The sequence below is a fragment of the Dasypus novemcinctus genome, chromosome 8, assembly GCF_030445035.2.
Source record: "Dasypus novemcinctus isolate mDasNov1 chromosome 8, mDasNov1.1.hap2, whole genome shotgun sequence".
Classification (NCBI taxonomy): domain Eukaryota; kingdom Metazoa; phylum Chordata; class Mammalia; order Cingulata; family Dasypodidae; genus Dasypus; species Dasypus novemcinctus.
In genome coordinates this window covers 110,240,021-110,254,695 of record NC_080680.1, presented here as the reverse complement: position 1 = coordinate 110,254,695, position 14,675 = coordinate 110,240,021, and the positions used below count along the sequence as shown (strand labels likewise).

General features: G+C 40.7%; 1 protein-coding gene across 1 annotated transcript in view; it reads right to left on the bottom strand.

Moving 5' to 3' along the window:
• Positions 1–13,865, bottom strand: part of SVEP1 (sushi, von Willebrand factor type A, EGF and pentraxin domain containing 1) — a 220,901-nt gene extending 207,036 nt beyond the window's left edge. The window contains exon 1 of the mRNA XM_058302548.1: positions 12,825–13,865. Coding sequence (XP_058158531.1) covers positions 12,825–13,355 — 531 coding nt within the window. The 5' untranslated portion in view covers positions 13,356–13,865. The remainder of the gene's footprint in view (positions 1–12,824) is intronic.
• Between the last annotated feature and the right edge of the window lie 810 nt (positions 13,866–14,675).

Sequence of the window (14,675 nt, the reverse complement as noted above, 5' to 3'; positions counted from 1 at the left end):
TATAAAACCTCTTTCTTTCCTGAAAAGGTTCTTTGGCTAGCATTACCAAGGAGAGCAAACGAGACTGACAGAGCTATGGGTCAGTGCCCCCATCTGGGGAGGATAAACCAAAGGCGAGCCATGTTTTCCTGACTTCTCAGTCAGGTGATGGCGGCATCTGTTTCCCTCATCTGCAGCCTCAGCACCCAGCACCCAGATCACTCTTTGGCTATCTGTTTACATCTCCCCTGACATAGCTCACCAAGTAGTCGAACAACTGCTGTCACCTTTCTGCAGAGCTGCATGTGAATTTGGACTCTCAAAATCCCAACTGACCCTAGGAGAAGATGGAGTAGCTGCTGGCATTAGAAATGATAGCCATAGATAGGATCAGAACTTTCCAGGCTGACACAATTTTCAGATCCAGATGGACTCATTTTTGCCGTTCAACAAAAAACAACTAGGATTGTTTCATTTCAATTTCCCTTATAATGAGCTAATAACTTATTTTATCCTTTAAAGTAGACCTGCACTGTGGAAGAGAATGCAAAGTTCTCATGAATATTTAAGCTGAAAACCAAGACTTCAAAAGAACTTACATGTGGGACCAACCAAATGAGGTTCTGCCTCCAGATGCCCCAAAGGCATGTCTTCAATCACCTGTGCCCAGCTAGATGATAATATTTCACTTCCTAGACAGTAATGCATGTTCTTTATAACTAAGTTCATAAATATAGAAGAAATGTATATATTTTTAAAATATACTATCTGTAGACAAACTACTAATAATATTTTGGAAATTTTCTTGGCAGTCTTTTTATGAATGCATGTATTTCATCAAGTTGGAACTATATTTATATATTGAGGGTTTATACACACAGAGTTTTTAATACTAATTGGCCCTTCACTTAATATGACATTCAGGCAATTTACTATGCCATGACTATGACAGTAAATGGTCTGGAAAAACATAATTTTACTATGATACAGTGTGGCTATGTCATTATTTTATTAAACTCTTTGTGAGCAGTTCAGACTTTGTGGTTGCCACTTCCAGCTTGTATGTGGAACATCACTCATCAGAGCTACCGTCCTGGGCCCACTGCATCCCCTCAGCCCCTCCCTCTCACTTTCACTTTGGCCTCCGGCCGCCCAGGGGGAGCACCTCTGAGTTTCACAAAGGGAGGCTCTCCATTTGCCCAGCCCTGCCTGTTCCTGGGGATGCAAGTCTACCTAGTTTAGAAATTCAATATTAAAATCTGTGTGCCTAAGCCACCATCTCCACTCTCAGGAGAAGAGGGAAAGTTTGATTCTCCATTTGTTTTCTCTGTGGTATCATAATTTGATTTATTTAGGATGCAGGAGAGGTGAAGAAAGGTATAATATATTGGGTCTTCCCAAACCAGAGCCCTATTGCTCCCAACTTTTTCTATTCCAAGTAATGCTGGGATGAAAATCCCTTTACAGAGGTCTTTGTGTCTATCTCAGATTATTTTATTTTGAGAAGTTCCTTGATTTGTAATTACTTAAAGATTTATTTATACTTTTAAGGCTCTGAAAGCATACTGACAATTTACCATACTGCTTTTGGAAACATGCTGCCAATTAAAAAATACATAGACTTGGACTGAGAACTCACTATGTAAAGAGAACATAGTCTGTTAAGAGGAAGATCTTGAAGATAAAAGAAAGAAGGGGAAATACTTGATGGAAGTTCTACCTTGGCCAATGGTAGGGACCATTTCTCTGACAGACGTAAGGAAATAATGATAGAGACTAATGCTTGTAAGTTTATAGGTAGAAACAGTGAAAATTTAAGAAGGATCACATCTGAAAAAAACTGCTTACATGCACATTTTATATACTATCTTTGAATTAAAAAAAAAAAAACAACACCCTTACATTTACATTAGTGAACACTATATACTATAATTTGGCCCTGCAGGATAGGCATTTAACAGGTGAGGGTAGAAAGAGTATTTCAATAAAAATTAAGAAAATAATGCATCAATCTCATATACATCAAATATATTTTATATACTTTAATAGTAACAAACTGTAAAATGTCCAATTTAGTACTGTTTACTTAGTAAAAGAAGTCAATCATATAATCAGTCCTGCTAAGAACTGCCTTTAAAAATGTTTCTCTTAATCTTGTAGGAACTTAATTTTCCCTTAATTTCAAATTATATCTATTCATATATGAAACAAAGTAGCTATCAATATTCCAACATAGGGAGTAAGTAGAATCTATTCTCAGGTTTACAGTTTTTACATACAATGTAGGTATAAAAGAAACATACGCTTTGAATCTGAAAAAAATCTTGATTGCTTACCTCTTGACAAAGATAAAACATTAACTTCTAGTATAACCCCATGAGAAAGGTAGGTAACAAAGAAGGGTAATACTTTAAAAATCTTCACGACCATGGTAAAGAGAACACACCTACCAATGTTTTGCAGATTTTATTTTCTGACTACCATTCATTTCAAGTGAAGCATTGTAATAGCATTCATGTATTACAACAACTCTCAGAATTTTTCCTATCCGCATTTGGCCTCCAAATCAGAACAGGTTATTGTATATAAGCGGACTCTATGCCAGAAATTCATTTCTTCATATGGACTGGGGAGATTTAGAAAGCAGTCTTAAAAATCTATGGGAGAGGCAAAGACAAAACATAGCAGGAAATTCCTTTTTAATGTACCAGCATCTTAACCTGACAGCTTATTCCAGGAAGGCCAAGTCAAAACCTTGTTTCTTGAGAAAGGCTAATTCATAGTTACTAAAGTAATAAGAAAGCTTAAAATATTTTGCAGTAGATGGTTTTGACCATCATTTCCCCCATTGCTCTCTCTTTAATGTTATTTGTGAATGAAGGCCATATTATTTAGAAGTTTCTAGCTTCTGGGAAACGAACATAAGACGTTTCTATTGCCAAAATTTAAATGGACTTCCCAGGAAATTTGATAGTTTTTACCCAAACATATATAATCTAGCCCAAGGACTAAGATATTTTTAGTTAGGGAAGTCTGACTCTTCTATCTTGAGTTGGACCAGGCCAGTGCCACTTAAGGAAGAAATGGTAATGTGGGCTTTCCCATCACTTTCCTGGCTAGACACATGTTCTTCCTGACACAGTGGTATAATGAATATGGCCTGTTACCCCGTCAGCATCTAACTTCTCCCTCCTTCTCAGCATCAAAGCCCTGTACAACTAAGGGTGAACATGAGACTATGGTTTCCCCAGTGAGATCTATGTTAAAGTATTGTGTGGATTTCCACAGTTTCCTTCAAGAAAATGTGACTATCTTCACCTTTTCCTCCTTCCTGAGGTCTGGAATGAGCAAGTGATGGTAGGACCTCCAACAACCATCTTAGACCCAGAGGCAACCTGAAGATGGAGCAGAGAGTTGAAAAGTGGGACTCTGGATCCTGATGACCTTACAGAACTGCCATAGTAACCCTAGGTTGTTTCTCAAGATTTAATTTGAGAGAGAAATAAATAATGCTTAAATCAGTGGTACTTTCAATTTTTTTCTATCACATCCAGCCAACTTATTTCTAACTAATTCACAAGATAAAAAAAAAAGAAACTCAGAGGAAAAACTAGAAAGGGCTATACCACCCCAGGCCATGCCAAAAACGATAAACTATGAAATTCCAACATGTGCCAGGTGGGAACTCTGATAAACTAAGAGAATGCACACCCAGAATTGCCATATAATCTGATTTTTCAAGAGTAAACCATGCTGTCTCCTGTTTTTAAAATGTCTGATCAAATAAAAAATGATAGTTTGAGAGCTAACTGAAATAAACCCATAGGTTGAAGATGGCCCCAAAGTCCTGGTTTTTGTTCTCTGGGCTGGACTGCTTTGGCTTCACATCTTACAGATCACTTTTTTAAAAAAATTTTTATAGGTACCAGGCTGGGGATTGAACCTGAAACTTCATGTGTGGGAAGCTGGCGCTCAACCATGGAGCCACATTGACACCCCTGAGTTGGTTTTCTCATTTCTTTTGCTTGTTGTTTGTTTTTTGTGTGTTTGTTTTTAGAAGGCACCGGGAACCAAATCGGGAACCTCCCATATGGGAGATAGGCGCACAATCACTTGTGACACGTCCGCTCCCACAGACCACTTTGCAGCCCTTGAAATGGACTCCCCTACTGCTCCCTAATTGTTTTTTTTTTAACTTTTAAAATAGTAACATATACAACTATATAAATTTCTATTTTAACCACTTTCAAATGCACAATTCAGTGGTTTTAATTATATTAACAATATTGTGCCACCATCACCAAGATCCATTACTCAAACTTTTTCATCACCTCAAATGGAAACTCTGCACCAACGAAGCAATAACTCCCCACTCCCCCTGAACCCCTAGCCCCTGGTAACCTGTAATCTACTTTCTGTCTCTGATTATTCTAGATAATTCATATAAGTGAGATCATACGGTATGCTTCCTTTTGAGTCTGGCTTATTTCATTCAACATGATGTTTTCTTGTTTATCCATGTTGTAGTATGTATCAGAACTTCATTACTTTTTACAGCATTATTATATAATGCAATGAATAATGTTTCATTGTATTATATACTTATATACTGCACTTATTTATACATGCATCTGTTGATGAGCACTTGAGTTGTTTCCACCTTTTGAGTACTGTGAATAATGCTGCTATGAACATTGGTGTACAAGTATCTTTCAAGCCCCTGTATTCTCTTAATTCTTTTGGCTATGTACCCAAGAATGGGATTGCTGGCTCTTGACACAACTCAACATATAAGGGTAACACATAAATTGTTGGTGAGGAACACAGTGGGATAAGGAGGAGAAAGAAAAGATGACAAATCAGAAAACTAGACTGAACTCTGCCTTTGGCTTTGTGGTTAGTACTTAGCTACCTAACCTCTTCTAGTATTTGTTGCCTTTTCTGTAAAATAGAGTCAAAATTAATATAAAAGTCCTTTGTAAATTACAAAAATACTTTACAAATTAAAGGTATAGCTAGTCAAGAATAAATACATATACTAATTCTAGTTCAAGGCACCTTAAGAGAAATCCCCTCTAGGACATCTGTATAACTAGTATGTTTGGGAAGATTTTTCCTACTCTTTGACTGTAACAGTGACATAGGGCAGAACAGAGTCTGTTCTCCGTCTGTTTCTAAGCGTTCGTGGATTTTGACCAAGCACTGTCATGATGCATTGGAACCAAACATAATATAATACCGGCAGCCAATAATGCTAGCGTGTCTTTAATAGTAGCAGTCGTTGTACTACATTCTTACTATGTACCAGAGTATAATATATGCTGGGAATAACAATATCAGTAAATAAAATATTTGCAAATGCAGGATTAAGAAATTTGAGTTCACATTTGAGAATTAGTTGCCCTCTCTTTCCAAATTAGGACTTTTAGGATCTCTTTTAACATAAGAAATATACATGAGGTCTGGATCTATTTTATGTACTAAAGATCACTCACTCATTAATCATTCATCCCTTCATTCTCTTTATACTGCCAAAGTTCTTATGGAATTACAAAAGAGATTCCTATAGAAGACTAATGACATTATGAGAATTGTTTAAAACTTTAAGAAGCACAAGAGAGAGAACAGTTCCTGATGTACCTTTGAAAATATGTCATTCCAGTGTTGAAAAGGAATCTTAGTTTTTGCAAGAGTGAGAAATTCTTGACATCAAAGTAATGCTCTGAGTCTTGGAACAAGTGAATCCACTGCAGGATGTATGAGTCCCCCATCCCTTCCTAGAGGGAAGAAGAACCCAGACTTTTCTTATTTCTTTAGCATCTGGGGTACCAGAAACACACAAGGTTATATCGATCTATTATATAAAAAACCCCAACCGGCCCTAATTTTACTCATTAGTGGGTTTTTTTTTTTATTGTTTGTTTTTTAGGAAGTACCAGGGATTGAACCCAGGACCTTGTACTTGGGAAGAAGGCACTCAACCACTGAGCTCCATCCATTCCCTCATTAGGGTTTTAATCTAGTGGCATCTCCTATATCTTCAGGTCTTATTAGAAGGAGTAAAAGCTGGTACTCTTTTCCTATGAGGTTGAGCGATTTCTCTGGAGGGAAAGGTGTGCAAGTGTACCAGTGTAAAACTTAACTGATGATGCTTCTTTCTCCAGAGCAAGGAAGAGCTTCTGCCTACCCAGTCTCACTCTTCTGGTCATCTAAAGCTTGGATTTTTGGCAAGACAGCACATTCCCCACCAGAGGATCATATTTCTGGAACTCTGGGATAATGAGGAAAGCAGAGGTTTTTTTTCCAAAGGAAGCTTCATGCTTTGTTTGTTTAACAGATATTTAGCGAGAGTGAAGTGGGAATGAGGGGTTCAGATCTTTATTTTGACATGAAATGCTTGGGAGACAGAAAGCCTTGCATTCACAGCAGGGCCCACTGAAAGGCAATTCAGAAAGACACAGAGGGGAGAAAGTGCAATAAGAAAGATGTTGTTATGAAGAAAGCATTCCCTGGAAAGGAAAAGCTGGAGGGTTTTCTGTTAATTTTGTAAAAGTTTTTTAATGAAATTAAGTTCAAGGTACTAAACCTTTTCCCCTGGCTATTGACTGTGTCTCTGGAAAGATCTGTACTAACCACAGAATTCAGTTTCAGTCTTTGCAGTCTTTGATGAGTGATAAGAGGTGTTGTCTGAAGAGAAAATGTCTACACTGCAATGCTGTCCAATCAAACAATGTATGATAACAGTGAGTGTCTGCACACAGACTCCCCCACTGAGTTGCACTATTCTAACATGAAAATACAAAAATGAAGCAATACTATTATCCTTTTTGTTTAATCAGTCATATGTGCTAAAGGATAACAACAAATTGCACATTGGTTAAGGAAAGTCTACATCTCAGATTTTATGTAAGAGGTATAAGCCCTCTGAATTGTGAGGGGTGGCTGTGTGCTTGTGAATTTGTGTGTATCCATGTATGTGCTGATATGTTTGTGTATCTGTCTACCTGTGTTTGTGTCTGTGTTTCAAATGGAAAAGGTTTAGAAAACTAATTTTTTCTAGAAAATTATTTAATAATCTCAAAATTTCCATGTGATTATCAATTTTACAGAAATTCTAGATCATAATCAGTAGAAGTATCAACATTCTGCACAGACTTGGGAATCCAATGAATTGCCTCATTTCTTTGCTAAGACACATACATTTTATATCAATACCCAAACTATACAGCTTACCATTTTCAAACAAATTTAGTGATGAAACATGCTTGGGTGGTCTCTATGCAAAAATTAATATCCAAGCCTTTATTAATGGGCTTTTCTAAACCTTGGTCATCTTCTATTAATTTTCTTTAAACATATTTTAATTGTACTTAAGAATGCTCATCAGAGGCTTAGAAATATTACAATTAATACATATAGGTTTCCAGGGTAGACAGGGACTGAGTCCAGCTGACCCTTTTCTATCCTGGAGAAAGATCCATGAGCACTTGAGAAGAATGTATAGACTGTGCTATAAATATCTATTAGATCTAGTTTATTTATCATATTATTCAAGCCCTCAGTTGCCTTATTTATTCTCTGTCCAGATGTTCTATCTAATGCCAAGAGTGGAGTGTTTAAGTCTCCAACTATTACTCTAGAGAAATGTATTTCTCCCTTCAGTTTTGCCAATGTGTGTCTCATGAATTTTGTGACATCTAGGTAGGTGCATAAATATTACTTCTTCTAGAATTGTCCCTTTCATTAATACATAGTAATTTTCTTCATCTAACAGTTTTGATTTAAAATCTATTTTATTCAATATTAGTATCTCTACACCTGTTCTTTTTTTAAAATCGCTATGAGTGTGGAATAGCTTTTTCTAACCTTTCCCTTTCAGCCTGATTATGCCCTTAGTGTCTAAGGTGAGCCTCTTATAAACAACAAATAGATGGTTTGTGTTTTGTTTGTTTTTTTTTCCATTCTATCAGTCTATGTCTTTTAATTGGGGAGCTCAATCCATTAATGTTCAGAGTTACTACTGTAAAAGTGTTACTTTGTTCATTTTATCCCTTGGCTTTCTGTTGTCATATCTTACTATTGTTTTTAGCCCTTTCAGTTTCTTTTATTTATGTTGTTCATTTCTACATTCACCAGGGCTCTCACCCTTGTCTTTTCCTTCTGGGTTGTAACAAAGCCTTTAATATCTCTTGTAGATTCAGTCTCTTGGTAACATACTCTCTCAGTTTTTGTCTGTAAAGATTTTAATCTTGCCTTTATTTCTGAAGTTTTGCAAGATATAATTCTTGGCTAGAGGTTTTTCTCTTTCAGCACTTTAAATATACTATATCACTGCCTTCTTCCCTCTGATGAGAGATCAGCACTTAGCCTTACTAAGACACTGCTTTTCTCTTACTGTTCTCAAAATCCTCTCTTTAGCTTTGACCTTTGACAATATGAGTAGTAGATATCTCGGAGCAGCTATATTAGGATTTAGTCTGTTTGGGGTACATTGTCCTTCTTGAATATTGATATTCATGTCTTTCATAAAGGTTGAAAAATTTTCAATCATTATTTCCTTAAATATTCTTTCTACCCCTTTTTCATTTTCTTCTCCTTCTGGGATGCCTATAGTGCATTTTGTGTTGTCATTCAGTTCCCTGTGACCCTGTTCAATTTTTTGCATTCTTTTCTATGTCTGTTTTCCTATCTTTTCGAGTTCAAATATTCTGTCTTTGAATTCACTTATTCATTCTTCTAACACTTCAAATCCACTGTTATATGCCTCTAATGTATTTTTTTTAAAAGATTTATTTACCCTCCCCCATTGTCTGCTCTCTGTGTCCATTCACTGTGCATTCTTCTGTGTCAGCTTGTTTTCTCTTTAGGTGGCACTGGGAACTGATCCTGGCACCTTCCAGAGTGGGAAAGAGGTGCTCAATGTGTTGTGCCACCTCAGCTACCTGGTCTGCTGCATCTCTTATTGTCTCTCCTTTGTGTTTCTTTTTGTTGCATCATCTTTGCTGCACCAGCTCTCCACTCAGGCCAGCTTGACACAAGGGCCAGCACTCCACTTGGGCCAGCTCACCATGTGGGCCAGGACTCTGCACTAGCTCTTCTGAATCAGCAAGTTATGGTAGTTATATTTGCCGAAGAGAAACCTCACTCAGTCCTGTGCTGCACCCTCCCTTTTTTCAAGGAGGAATCTGTCTTTTCTCCTCTGCTCAGCCACAGATCTTACCAAGGCTGTTCCCTTTGGAGAGGTGGAGGATGAGTAGTGTTCCTAGCCTTGGGGTTATGAACTCATGGTTTTCTGTTTGGTCTCTCCATCTGTCCACCCCAGTCTCTCCTGGACAATATGTGCAGCACTCTCCTGGTCTGCAGGGGTTCCCAAAGTGACTCCCTTGGACAACTTCTACACCTTTTCCCCTATTTTGCAAGAGAACTTCACCCTGCCTGAGCTGCCCCAATGACCTCTTCAGTTGACCCTCTCCTGCACCTTCCCAACTCCCAGCCAAAATGAAAAAAACAAATAAAATCAAGGGCAAGTTCAGTTAACACTAACTTTTGAGAAATCCCTGCACACTAGAGTACAAACAGATGCAGACTGAAGAAGGACACTGGGAACCTTCTTGGCAATTCCTCTTTGCAAGGCGGGCTGTAGTATCTGGAAGGGGAAAGCTGAAGACAAAAGCAGGTCTTGAGGCGAGCAGGGTATACTTGACTCATTACCCATTTCACTCTTTTGGATCAACAGTATGCCAAGGCCCCAGGGCAAGCCTGGCCAAACCAAACAGAGAGTTGGCATATGGCAGGTTTTCTCTGACTCAGTGAGAGTCTTTCCTGTGTATCAGGAATAAGGCAGCCAAAGGGACCTCATGGGAACTTGGAGTGGAGGCCAGACCCTAGAGAACTGGATCTCCAAAACTGAACCCTGGTGCAACTGCTTCAATGAACAAAGAGGATCCTTCACTAGTCAATACTTTAAATGCAAAAGCCTTTATAACTTCATAAGCAAAGGGAAAAAATACAAATAAAAAGAATAATTAATCTAATAGAATGATAAGATGATAGATGCTCTTACCATAAACAAATTTAAAAGGAAAATGGAAAACTGGGAAAAAGTATTTGCCACATACTTGGCATCTGAGGGTTACCATCATTAAGATTTTAGAGTATTTGCAGCTCAATAAGAAAAAGAATGACCCCAAATAAAGCATGAGTCATAATTTCCGAATATTTTAATGAGTATTCAAAAAAAAAGGTCTATCTATGGCCAGAAAACATGGAAAATGTTCAGCCTCATTAATAAGAAAATACAATTCAAAGTGGGACTCCATTTTCCACATACAAAGTTGGGGGGAATTGTTTAAGTGATACTAGCCTTGTTGATCAGGCTGCAACTTGGGACCAATTTTCTGGAGAGCAACTTGGCAAGTTGGTTTCAATGGCCTTAAAAAAATATGCATACTTTTGATCCAATAATGCCACCATCAAGAATTTGTATTGAGAACATGACTAGAAATATGGACAAAGATTTAGCCACACAGTGTTGTTTACAACAGCCTATTGAATAATAGGTGTTTGCATAATAAAATGAATGCACATTTTACAGTGGAATACTGTGTCACCATGAAAAAAAGATGAAGTAGAAGTGTATTTCCTATCACGAATGAAGACTGCAAAAGATGGTGGAAAAGAAAGTCTGCAAAAGGGAATGTACAACATGATCCTTTTTATGGCAAACATTATTAATGCATGATATATGTACCTATATGAAAACATTCCTATTATCTAGACAGCTGCATAAAGTCAAGGAGCACAGGCACCCAAATGTTATAATGTAGTTACAAGGAAAATATTTTCAGTGAGGCATGACTCAGGTTGAGTCTTTGCCTCCTTGCTGAGTCTGAGTAAAGGGAGACGTAGAATGAAACAGACACAGGAAAAGAAAGCCGCCGTGTTTACTCCTGCCATTAAGGGAGGATGAGAGGATTGCTTAAGCACAAATCCCCAAGAGCCTGGGCCGATGGAGCAGCTTAGGAGGAGACGAGCCCTGCTATGTGCCTGATAGCTTACAGCTCAGGAAGAAAGCAGAACAGCTGAGACTGATATGGAAGGCCTGGAAAGAACAAGCCCTATGCCTAGTTGCCCTCAGCTGAACTCAAACCTCGGCAGAACGCAGCAGCCACATTGCTTCAACACGTGGCAGCTGACTTTGGTGAGAAAGCACCTCTGATGGTGCCTTAATTTGGGATATTTTACAGCCTTGGAACTGTAAACTTCTACCCCCAAATAAAAACCCCTTTATAAAAGCCAACCCTATTTTTGGTAGTTTGCATGGGCAGCCCTTTGGCAAACTAAAACAGATGGCTGTTAAGCAAATGGTGCTGGGGCAAGTGATTAACTGTTAAAAAAAAAAAAAAGTTAGATGTCTTCATTATACCCTGCAACAAAATAAATTCCAGATTTTAAAGGAAAACTTTTTATCCAATTTGGGAAATGAGAAGACCATTCTAAGCATATAAGCAAATACAGAATCTTAAGGACAAATTTAGGTAGATTTGAATACATAAAAATTAAGTTCATCCATCTATAAACATTGCTATAAACAAAAACAAAGACAAGTGAACTGGAAAAGCATGTGCAGCACATATGAAAAAGGGTTACCATCTTTACTATATAAAGAGCTTTTACAAATCATTAAGAAAAACAAACATGTACCCTAATTACAAACTGGGCACAAATTATGACCAAGGAATTATCAAAAGAAAACATACAAATGCCCAGTAAGTGTATCAGAAAATGCCCATTTTCTATAAAAATCCAAAAACTGAAATAGTTAAAAATATACCTCTATTCATGTATCAAATTGGCAAAATATTAATAGTACATAATATTGGTAAGCAGGTGGCATACTCACTGCTCTGATACTTTGCTGGTGAGAACTAAGCAATGTGTATCAAGAAGTTTTCAAATATTCAGATCCTTTAATCCTAAGGAAGAAATCAGTGGGCTCCACAAATATTTCTGCCCACTATTACTGAGTTAAAGAATCTAAAAGCCCAAAGCCAGTAATTGGTAAAATAAATTATAGTATTTGCATGCAATGTAACAGTATGCAGCTAATGCAGAACATTTCATCCTGATATAAAAGTAAAACATGTAGGCTACAAAAGAGCAAGATACCAATTTGGTTAAAAGCATGTACCGCTGTGCGTACTGGATAAATGCCCAACAACATGTAAATAGTGACTTTTAAAGGGTGAGGGGCTTAAGGTTCTTTTTTTCCTCCATTCCACAAATATGTATTGGCTTCCTGCTATGTGTCAGCTCTATATGGTCCACATTTCTCCAACTGAAAATGGATTACTCAGTAATGAGAAAAAGAGTTAAATTTTGTAACAGTGCATCATCTAAAGCTGACTCTCTTCCAGATGCTAACAATCTTATAAAGAATTCAGAGTAAAAGTAGGATAACGAGGATATGCACCTTCTATTGAGAAAGTAAAATAAAGTTTAAAGAAAAAGTGGGGGAAATATTCAGGTCACTCTACAGGCTACCTTAGATACACTTTGCAAAACATACCCACCTGTTCCACCTCGGACACGGTTCATTCTTAGAAGAATGGGTGTGGGAAGTGTTTTATGGACCCCTCCTAACAGGGTCCTCAAAGCAGACCCCTTAATGGAGCCTGACATCTCACTGAGCGTTTAAAATCCATTATCCTATTGGAACCCCACAACAATAGGAGGACGGGTATGACATTTTGGGGATGGGGAGATGAACCCGTGGCTGGAGCGGGTCGGGAAGAGGTGGGTGGGCAAGGGCCGGTGGCCCGGGCCCCGGGGGGCGGGCGCCTTACCGCGGCTTGCTGGAAGGCGCCCTTGGTGTAGGTGCCGCCGCCGCGGTAGGTGATGGCCGGGATCTCGCGACTGAGCAGCGCGCACTTGTGCTGGTGCGCGCGGCTGGCTGAGATGTAATCGACGCGCGGCACCACGTTGTTCTTGGACGAGAAGGTCACGATGGCCACGCGCGTGGCCGTGGGCACCACCGGGAAGTCGGACAGCAGCTTGCGGACGAACTTGAGCTCGCTGAGGAAGTTGGCTTGGCCCACGCTGGACGACTCGTCCACCAGGAAGACGAGCTCCAGGCGCTCGCTGAGCTCCCGCAGCCGCCGCACGCGCCGCCGGAACGCGTGGCCCAGCCGCTCCACTTTGCTCTCCGGGGCGTCCCCGTCGGGCTCGGGCGGCGCGGGCAGCCGTCCGGGGCCCCCGGTCGCGGCCTCCGGGAAGAGGCGGAAGCTGAAATTGCGCGACGGAGCCATCTGCTGAAAGGTCGTCCAGCCCGAAACGAGCGCCAGACCCCAGCAACAAAAGGCCAGGCGCGGCCACATCGCGCTGGGGACGGAGCGGCCGCCCGAGCGCCGGCGGCGGCCCCGGCGTGGAGAGAAGACGCGCGGGCGGCTGCGGGCGGGCGGCGGGCGGCGGGTCCCCGGGCGGCGGCCGCGGGCCTCAGAGCCCTTTCATCTGACACTGGGGCTGCGATCCGGACTCCTCCGGCAGCTCGGGGGCTCCGGAGGGCACCGCGCGCGCTCTCTGCCCCTCTCTCGCTCTCGTCTTTTCTCCTTCCCCCTCTCCTCCTCCTCTTTCTCCCTCAAGCCTATAAAATGTTTGAAGGAAAGGGGGCAGTCAAGAAAAAATCTTCTGCCGCCCTCCGTTCCCTCTCTCCCTCCTCTGTCTCTCTCCCCCCCCCCCCCCCCCCCACTCTGGTCTCCTTTCTCTATCTCGGCCTCTATCTCTCTCCTCCCCCTCTCGTTCTCCTCACGGGATCAAGCCAAAGACTCGGAGATTCCAGGACACCAGAACCGCGCGTCTGTCAGGCTGTCGACATTCCCGCAGCGAGCGCACCAGCGCCGAAGACCTGATTGATCCCATATGTCTGGCAGGGGCTGCAGAGGAATTCACTGGAGATGAATCCAGATACCGAGAGTGCCACAGTAATTGGAAACACTTTGTAGACGAAAACACACACGCGGGCTGGCCAGGGAGTGGAAAGCATCCTTCTAAAACTGCTTGCTCACCTTTTGTGTCTCTTTGCGCCTGCCCCCCCCCACCCCCCTCCCAATTCGGTGCCCCAAACCCCTCACTAAATAGATGCTTATTTGACTTGACTGGTGGGAATTTCTGATCAATGGTGTGTGTCAGTTGTGTGTGTGTGTGTGTGCAGACTCTTGAGGACCCCCTCGACCATATAGGGGTTGCATCTGCCAAAACACAAGGATGACTTGTCATGGTGCTTCATTCCTACCTTTATGTGTTCAGCCATTTGTTCATTGTTCATTCAGCCACATGTTTTGAGCCTCCCTTATGTGCCAAGATCTATACCAGACCCCGGGAACATAAGGAGGAATAAAAAAATCGATAAGGACTTAACAGGGTAACCAATAACCGAATAGTCACACCAGTAAATCTATAATTAGAGCTGACCGTGCTAAGGGCTTTGAAGGAGGGCTCACGGCAAACTGAGCCTTGGGGGGGTCAAGTTTGTGCTGCAATCTGAGGAATGACAAGGGCGCCCTTTCCCCCTGTCCCTTTTCATGTGCTTGTAGTCTGTTGCCAGAGGGGAGGTCCACAGATATCTGTTTCCCTGGCTGGGAAAGGCACTTGGCATATAGGTACTTTGAAATACAGGTAGCCACCTTGGCATGGTTTTT